At 51.7% G+C, this 9486-nt stretch overlaps 1 protein-coding gene across 11 annotated transcripts in view; it reads right to left on the bottom strand.

Moving 5' to 3' along the window:
• Window positions 1-768: 768 nt before the first annotated feature.
• COL27A1 (collagen type XXVII alpha 1 chain) overlaps window positions 769-9486 on the bottom strand; it is a 135753-nt gene continuing 127035 nt past the window's right edge. For 10 of the 11 annotated variants that reach the window (XM_081803446.1, XM_081803447.1, XM_081803444.1 and 7 more), the window contains 5 exons: window positions 8017-8082; window positions 7438-7606; window positions 6407-6516; window positions 4076-4294; window positions 769-2762 (listed from right to left, as the gene is read on the bottom strand). In XM_081803446.1, coding sequence (XP_081659572.1) covers window positions 2616-2762; window positions 4076-4294; window positions 6407-6516; window positions 7438-7606; window positions 8017-8082 — 711 coding nt within the window. In that variant the 3' untranslated portion in view covers window positions 769-2615. The remainder of the gene's footprint in view (window positions 2763-4075; window positions 4295-6406; window positions 6517-7437; window positions 7607-8016; window positions 8083-9486) is intronic. The other variant, XM_081803443.1, reaches the window with a different exon arrangement.

Here is a 9486-nt window from a genome sequence, read left to right as displayed (position 1 = left end):
GGCGTTGAGAATGTTCTGGAACTAGATGGTTGCACAGTTTGTACATGGTGAATATACTAAATGTCATGAATGGTAAGTCTCCTATGTTACTACGCTAAAAAAAAAAAAAAAGGAATTGTTCATGTTAACCTCAATATACCTCCTCCCTGTGTGTCATGGGTTGTATTGTGTCCCTCCAAAAACATATGTCGAAGTCCTAAGCTTATTACCTGTGAATGTGGCCTTACATGGAAATAGGGTCTTTGCAGGTGTAATCAAGTCAAGATGGGCTTATTAGGGTGGGTCCTCATCCGATAGGACTGGTGTCCTTATAAAAAGATGGGAACACGGAGCTGCACGGGAGAAAGAAGGTCATGTGACTCCAGAGGAAGAGCGACTGCGTTGCTCCAGCTAGGAGCTGAGGAACGCCTGGGGCCACCAGAAGCTGACCGAGGTAAGGACTGTCTCCTAGAAGCACCAGAGGGATCATGGCGCTGCCACCACTTGGAGTTCAGACTTCCAGCTTCCAGAACTGGGAGAGAATGCATTTCTGCTGTTTTAAGCCTCCAGGTTTGTGGTACTATTACCAGCAACCCTAAGAAACGGATACGCCATGGGACCTGGACCCCCTCACCTTTAGCACTCACTCCCCTCCCCCTGCTCTGGTGCCGTATCTCCCCCTACCCACCTCCTTCAGGGGAAGCAGCATCCTCTGAGCATCTTTTCTCCCCAGCCCGGCCAGAAACCTCCCTCCGGGCTTTTTAAAAACACACGGCCACAGATGCATCATTCCATTGCCTCAGTTTTAAATATTTATTTAAAATCCAGAAGGGAAAAGGAGAAACAGAACCCACTGGGGTTTTAACACACTGACATGTGGACAGACATAAACGAGGACAGCAGAAAATTCCAAGAACGAGACAGAGGCCAGGTGGAGACTGGCCGGGGGGTGGGGTGGGGGGGGGGAGCGAGGGCTGAGATGAGGCCCGAGCTGCTACAACACACTTCCGCGGGGAGCGTCTTTGCTGGGGCGGGATGGCGAGGCATACAGAAGTGTCTGGTGGGGAAGGTGGGCCGGACTGAGGTATTAAATAATAAAAATCAAATCCAATTCCCAAAGATACACAACTTTAGGTAAAAAAAAAAAAAAAAAACAAGACACAGATAGACGTTCACATAAAATTTCCCCTTCTAGAAAAATAATTCCATACTTAAAATAACCTCAAAATCCAACCTGGGCGCTGACTTGTTCTCTGATAGAGGACAACTCAGATGACACTGAATCTCCCCATCACACTGAACCCCGAGATCCCCATATTTATTCTTTCTCCTCAGCCCACATTTATACTTGGAGCTAATGACGCCAGGTTTCTAGAAAATTTAATGACGATGGAAAAGCAAGAGTGATGGCCACATCTTGGAAGGGACAAGTTCCTGGAAGGGAGGATCTTAGGGAATGGTATGGGGCCTTGTAAGATGGCTCCAAATTGATATTCCACCTCCAAGGCCAGCACTGACCCAACACGGCTCTTACAACTGGTTTCTTCAAGGTCAAGTCTTCTCCCATGACTCTCCAGTCTAGATCCCACCTTCCAAGATAAGCCTAATTTCCCTCCAGGGCCATGAGAGGCCAAGGCCAAAATCCTTCACGCTCAGGCCTCCTCCTGCCTTAAGAGGACAAATATTTCAAAGTCCATAAATTAAAAGGTAAATCTTCCTGCTTCTGTTTCTGGCAGGTTTTTTTTTTTCTTCTTTTTTTTTTTTTCGGCTTTGCATTTTTTTTTCCTTTTTCCTTCCCCTCCCCCCACTTAGTCGATTACCTGATGAGCAAAAGGGTGATACTAGGAACATTTTTAGATTCCCCCAACTTTCTCATTTGGAGGAGAGAGCAAAATGTGGATGATACCCCACATCAAAATGGTTCTTCAAAGTCTGTGGCAAAAATGGTAGCACCTTCAGAATCTTAAATAGGCTTTTTTTTTTTTCCTTAAAAAAATCACATACACTACGAGACAGTTGCGAGCACCAGCGATTTCACAGTGGGAGGTAGCTAGCACGGGGGCCCCAGCCCCGAGGGTCGCGCCACCCCCTCCCGGCCTCCACCGCTTCCCACCCTCTGGCTGGTTCTTCTCCCACCTCTTTCCCGGGTGAAGAAATAGTAATGCACCTTCTTTGTGTTTGTTTAAATAAAATATATATACTTCTTTCTTTCCTTTTCTCCTTTTTCATGTCTCCTCTCTAATATTGCACATCAAAGCTCCCTGGCAGGGACCAGCTGGAGAGATGCCCCCTCCCCTCAAGCTGGCTGGAACATGGGGCTCTTTGGGCAGGAAGCTGGGGAGGACAGGGGTTGGCCGCGGGGCTGGGAGACAGGCCGCGGGGCTCAGGCAGCTTGCAGGCCCAGCTCGCTCTGGCTGGCTCTTTGGTTGGTCTTTGGGGCTGGGATCAGTTGGTCCCAAGGATACCCAGTTCCCTGCCACCCCTCCCCCCCCCCGGCCACTTCTACCGGGCAGACAACAGCTGGGGCCTACCCAAGGATCCTTGGGCAGGTGAGCTGCCTCTCCTGGGCCCATGTGCCCCTAGGTCCCCTCCTTCTCCCTCCCCCTCGAGGCCTAGAGGAGCCAGGAGGTCAGAGGTCAGAGGAAGCACGCAGGTCCAACTTCGAGGCGGTACTGCTTCCCTGATGAGGCAGGAGGGAGGTTGTCCACGCTGATGATGGGCAGCTGCTGGGGGTCCTGGGTCCGGAAGGTGAAAAGCGTCTGATGCCAGCGCCCATCCTGGACCTGAGAGAAGGAAAGGGGTACACATGAAACCATCACAAACCTCATCATCTACGTGTGCATGTCCCCATCATCTTTCTCACCGTTTGTAAGGGATACATGGCATTTCACTGAAGCAAAGACCTGTATTGGTCCACTTCGATTGCTGCTACCATGTCTATTCTGGTAAGGAATGCTGTAACCAATGTCACCGTAGCTAAACTTCTGTGCACGCTCTTCTCCACTTCTTGTTTCCCTAGAACAAATTCTAGAAGCAGCTGGATGGAAGGATACATACATTTCTGAGGCTGAGCGTATACGCTGGATATACGGGCATACCTCGTTTTATTGCACCACATTTCCTGACCTTCCCAGATGTTGTGTTTCTGATAAACTGACAGTCAGTGGCAACCCTGCATCGAGCAAGTCTGTCAGTGTCATTGTTCCAACAGCATTTGCTCACTTTGCGTCTCTGCGTCACATCTTGATAATTCTCACAACATTTCAAACTTTTCCAGCATTTTTACATTTGTTTTGGCGGCCTGTGATCTGTGATTACGTGGCATATTTTTTAATTAAGATATGGACCTTTTTTTTTAGGCATGATGCTATTACACCCTTAATAGACTACAGTATAATGTAAATATAACTCCTACATGCACTGGGAAACCAAAAAAATTAATTAGGCTTACTTTATTACAATATTCACGTTATTGCAGTGGTCCGGAACCAAACCCACAATATCTCTGAGGTATCCCTATATTTATACAGCTGCTGTCCTGAAAGCCTCTACCAATTTTTTCCCAAATAGCTTTGTGCTAGAGTGTTGGTTTCCCCATATCCTCACTAGCATTGTGTATTACTAGTTTTGTTTAATCTTGCGAAGCTAGTTTTTTGGACAATTTTCTGACTCCCTCTCCACCAACAACCCACCCAATCTTAGGTATTTAAAAATAACCAAAAATGTTAACAGACGAAATTAGCCTGGCCAGGATGGGGGCAGAGAGAATAGAAATACATTCTTTAACAAGCAGCCTCACAAGTAAGTAGAGCATCTATCAGCCTGTGGAATTTTTATGGCTGGATTTTCTCTCAGAAGTTTCCCAGAGAGGATAGTGAATAAAAAGGGTTTTATGAAACCGTTATAATAAAATTATTACACAAAGATAATAATGATATGTTTTACTAACATTATACTAATACCACATATGATACTAATATACTAATGTAACATACTAGTATGTATTACACGAACTCTTATATACTATTTTATAATAAAAACACATCTTTTCAACTTGTCCATGCATGAGAGGCCTGTGAGGGGCCCCAAGGCTTACCTTGCAGCCATCCATTGATACTTCTGGCCGGAACTGACCCCCTGCTTCAAAGATCTGCCCATTCCAGGCCCGGAAGCGCACAGCCCGCTTGGCCGGGGTCTGGCCAGTGCCCTCCTGCCACACGGTCATGTTAAGGCAGTGAATGGTGATATGCTGTGTCACCTCAGAGCTTAGCAAGTGCAGAAAATTCATCTGGACCCGGCTGACAGCAAACTCGACCTGTGGCAGAGACGCAGCAGTGAGGCAGGGTCAGGCCGGCTGCCCAAGGCTCTCAGAAACCCTCCCCTCACTCTGGAGGACACAGGGAGAAGCTCTTTCCTGGCAAGCATTTCCCAGCTTTGCTCCCAGACGTGTGCCCACTGGAGACACAGGGAAATTGAGGTCTGTGTGAACCGGTCCACAGCCAAGGAGTAACAAGGAAGGGAAAGCACCAAGGCCAGCCTGAGTGCAGAGACGGATCTACGAGGGTCCTAAGTCACCTGATCCACCCCCCCCACTGCATGGGCGCCGGGAGTGGGGGTTTTCTCTGGAGCTGAGTTGGGAACCCAAAGCCTGGAGAGAAAGAGGAACTAGCGCAAGATCAAGAGGCTCTTCAAGTGCAGGAGAAATGAGAAGTGACCTCCCCAACCCTCAGAAAAGTTCCAAGACGCCAGAAACGGCAGTGACCTCAAACAAGGATGGGATTTATGGCTTCAGTGAGTGCCCTGAAAGCCCAGACGGTTGGTTTTTCTTTGTGTAATGCAAGCGCCTGATTGACGCTTTGATTGCCTAGGCATCCACTTCAAAAAGCTTGCGATCTCGAATAAATGAAAAGCCCCGCCAGTGGCCTCCGCGCTGAGCCTCCTTTGTTTTAGACTTCAAGATTGCCAAAGCTGGCCATTTGGACCACCTTTTTTTTTTTTTTTTTCCTCTTCCTGTACTTTAAATCCCCGCTGTCATGTTTTAAATTCACCAATTAAGAGTGAGCCCAGGAAGCCCTAAGCCCCCCACCCTGGACCGCAACAAAAGCAGAATCCCAGGCTCGTGCACACTCATTCTCTCCCCCAGCAAGCTGGCTGGGTGGCCCCAGTGTGCTGTGTAATTTCCAGGTCCTGTAAGTAAACAAACCTTTATTTTTTCAAAGTTTCTTGATCGTGAAGGACATCTTGCAATCATGGTAAGACCCACAAGGGCTGGTCCAGCCACCATGTTGGTAATTTATAGGCTGAGACCGGTACAAAATGGTGGCCATTGTTTGCGATGGGGATGGCCACCCATGCACGTGCCTCCACTCAGGCCTCCCCCCTCTGCCAGGTGGGTGTGGCTCAGAGTCAGAGTCAGAGGGGGAAAGGGCCTGGCTGGAGGGTCACTGGTGAGGTTACTGTGTTTCCTGTTGAATCCCAGTGCCTGATACAGTGTCTGGCACATGGTAGGGACCCAGCAAGACTTGCTGACCAGCTGGCCCACACAAAGATTCTCAAAACCTGGGTCTGACCCAGTCAGCCTAAGGCACCTCCTGGAGCCTCCCCAGGAGGGCTGATGGGATGGGATGGGTCTCTGGGTCCCCGCCTCCCCTACAGGCAGGTGGGCTCCTCTCCCTGGAGCCTGAATCCTCCCATATGGAGGACTTGCCGCCCCTGCAGACCCACAATCCACCATGGGGTACCCTGGGTGGGGGAGCGGTGGCACCCCACGGCCGCCGCCCGCCCTGGCTTGCTGCTGAGCTGCCCTGAGCTACCTCAAGCGCTCAGCCCAGAGACAGGCACTTGGAAAGCAGACATCAAACATTAGCTAAACCCTGCATACACACCTTGGGCACCATAACTTAGCTTGTACTGATGGTTCCTGGTTCTCCAAGCCCGGCCAGCTTGGCCAACTATGCTGTTGTTTTGGGTTTTTTTTTTTTTTAAGATTTTATTTATTTATTTGACAGAGAGAGACACAGTGAGAGAGGGAACACAAGCAGGGGGAGTGGGAGAGGGAGAAGCAGGCTTCCCGCCCAGCAGGGAGCCCGATGCGGGGCTCGATCCCAGGACCCTGAGATCATGACCTGAGCTGAAAGCAGACGCTTAACGACTGAGCCACCCAGGAGCCCCAACTATGCTGTTTTAGATATTGGCTGAAAGTTCTATTTGAAATAAAAACCATTAACATCATACATCTCGAAAGGGTGTAGAAACCACGGATTTAGAACAATTCATCCCCCGATTCGTAGATGAGAAAATGGAGGGTCACAAAGAAGCCACGCAGCAGGACAGTCAAGGCTCAGACCAAAACTTGGGTGGGCGGTGGCCCAGGGCCTGGTGGGTGTAGAGGGGGCCAGTCGGCGGTGGATGGGGAGGAGACAGGTACCTTGGAGGCCGTGATGGGCTTGAGACACGTTTGTCCACCATGGGTGAAGTTGCAGGAAACTTCGATGGTGTCGGACGAGCAGCCAAGGTTTGGATCCACCCAGTAGGTACCTGCAGGTGGTGTGGAGGGGGGATGGTACAGGTATGTGAGGGGGAGGGAGCCCAGGGCCCGGTTCTGCAGGTGAACCCCAAACCTTGGGACCCACTGAGCCCAGCTGGGCCTGAAGTCGGGAAAGGATTCCAGGAGCCACTGAGATGGAAGGACAGGCTGTGGGCAGAGTTCACAGTGGGCAGAGCCCCTGGGGGGGGCATTCGGCTGAGCACTGGCCCACACTGCTACTGTGAAGGGGCCATTTTACAGAGGGGGCAGCTGAGGCCTGAGAGAGGCTGAATCACTAGCCCAAGGCATTTCGGGCTCATCTAGTTAAATGGGTTCTCCCCCAAGGCTAGTGATCCTCCTAGGGGCTTGCTTGGGGGAGGAGGGTAAATCAGGCCTCCACCCCACCCACTGGACACCTGTGCGGGCATCTGGTTTCCCCACTGGGCTTCCAAGGGATCCAAAGGCCCCACAGCCGAAAGAGTGGGACAACCAGCCACTGGTCCACCTTCTTGTCAGTGGAGGGAAGAGGTGTGGACAGAAAGGGGTGAAATCCTGGCTCTCAGGGCATCCATGGCAGCCCCCTCCCCCAGCCCCCTGTCCCCTCCTGGCCCTTGGGGGCTTGTCCTGCCAAAGCTCTTGTCTCCTTGCACTGAAATGGTTGTCCCCAGCTTGTAGATCTGCAGGCTCTGAAAGGGTAAAACCACTCACCTACACCCCAGGAGGCACAAGGTTGGCCATATGGTGTGGCTCAGTGACTGCTGAGCAGATAAGGGACTGCCTCATGTGCCTGCCTCCCCAAGGACAGAAACTTGGCCCCAGTGAGCCAAGACTTGAATGGTCCCTCTCCTCAGCCCCTCCTGGAACTCCCCTGCACCGCCTGCTCCACCCCTGGGGCAAGAAGCCCTCTCTTCAGACCCCACAAGCCCTCATACCATCCACCATCTTCTGCTCACAATCCATGAGGTCCCGGCAGACCCGGGCGGGGTTCTCTTTGGTGCCCAGGGGCGTCTTAATGCTCTGGATGAGGTTGCTGAGGTAGTGTAAGGTTTTAAAGATCTCCCCTCCCTGGTCCAGCACCAGCCGGTCTGGATGGTTGTAACCCTGTCGTGAAGAGAGAGGGGGTCTTGGCCTGGCCCAAGTTCCTAGGGGCATGATGGGGCTCCTTTCACTGGACAGATAAGGAAACTGGGGGCCAGGAACCGGGTGGGGGCTGCGAGGGTACAGGACACTCCGCAGTGGCCCCAAATCCCTCCAGAAGGGGTCAGTGGAGGTCTTTACACTGACCACCCCCAGGCTGGAAGGAAGACAATGGGCTCTTCCAGGCTGCCCTTTCCCTGGACTGTGAATCCTGAGAGCCGACTTAGTATCAACTTTGCCCAGGCCCCGGCGCAGGAAACCAATGAGCTATGGAACTCCCGGGGCAGGCCACGTGGAGGGCACTGACTATATGCGAGCCGTCCCTTCTGTCTCCCCCGGGAAGGGATCCCATGTGGGCAGTGGTCTCGGGGTACCTCTGCTTTCAGTGCTCCATTTGTGTCCATCCACGTCTGGAAAGCTGCTCCCAGGTCATCTTGCTGCTGTGCAAAGAGAAGACAGGGTGTGTATCCTACCACTCAACCCCAGGATCACCAGACTCACCAAGAGAGAGAAAGCCCCAGGGTCTGAGGAGGAGCTCGCCCACCCGCCTTCCTGGGCCAAGTCACCTGCCTTCTGTGTAACTCTCTGTCCTTCCCCCACTTACAAAGAGAGTCAGAGCTGACCCATCCACTCCCTTTCTCCAGGCACTTCCACAGCTCTTCATGACCCACAGTATTAAGTCCGAACTCCTCCATGTGGTTATAAGACCTGGCTTGAGTGCTGTGGCCTCTGGCCCAGCCTCTCTTCTGTTGCCCACATATGCTCGATGCACCAGACACACTATTGTACTGCTAAGTTGCTAAGCAGCATGCTCTGTCTGGCCACAGGGCCTTTGCACATGCTGTTCCCATAGCCTGGAACATTCTTCTTTCCCTCCAATGCTCCATCTGCCTATCTACTCTTCTGGTGGTTCTCAATCAGGGGCAATGTTGCCCTGTAGGGGACATTTGGTTATATCTAGAGACTTGGCTGTCACAACTGGAGGACGGGGTGCTCCTGACATCTAGTGGGCAGAGGCCAGGGATGCTGCTAAACATCCTACAATCACTCGCAGCAAGGAACCACCTGGTCCCCAAGTGTCCATAAGTGCTGCAGTTGAGAAACCCTGCCCTATACTCATCCTACAGATGTCAGCTTCCATGGGAACTCTCTCCTGGTGCTCTCGCCCCCAAGCTGGGTGCAGCCCCTTTCTCTGTGTAACTATCTCATACTTGTGCCTCCAGCCCTAGCAGGGGGCTTGCCAGAGGCGGTCTTGCTGTGAAAACAGTGACACGGACACTGTGACGTTGAGTAAAGCCCAAGAGGTCCAGAGCCCAGACACCAGAGGTATTTCTCAAGTTCAAATCTCAGCCTTGCTACTTGCTAACTGCAGGATCTGGGCAAGTTGCTTACCGTCTCTCTGCATCAGTATCCTCAGAATGGGCATGAGAGTAACACTCTCAGAACCTTGAGAGGAGTAAGTGAGCTAATCCAGGAGGAGCACGCCTAACAGTGTCCACCTATCACAAACACTCAGTATGTCCGCTACCGTGCAAAAAATTCAAAATCCTCGAATTTTCCTTTTTTTGAGAGGAAAAGGGTTTTTTCTGGGTCTCTTCACTTTGCCCTAGCTGTCTGGCTTCCTTAGTGATGAGAAGGGCTAGGGAAGGTGTGGAGGGGAGGCCAGGGCCAACAGTTCATTTTCGTGGACGATGCCTGGGGGGCCGGATAGTGAGAAGCTGAGAGATTAGGAGAGCAGAGAATCCGAGTGGCTTGTGGCCCAAGGGCTCCTGCTCAGTTCCCCTCAGCCACCGCGGTGGGGGTGGGGGGGAACGCTGTCAGGGCCCCACTGTAACCCTCAACCA

This window comes from Leptonychotes weddellii, chromosome 14 (genome assembly GCF_054177405.1).
Source record: "Leptonychotes weddellii isolate Sample4059 chromosome 14, ASM5417740v2, whole genome shotgun sequence".
NCBI lineage: Eukaryota > Metazoa > Chordata > Mammalia > Carnivora > Phocidae > Leptonychotes > Leptonychotes weddellii.
Note: the sequence above shows the minus strand (reverse complement) of the source record. Positions and strands in the feature narration are given on the sequence as shown.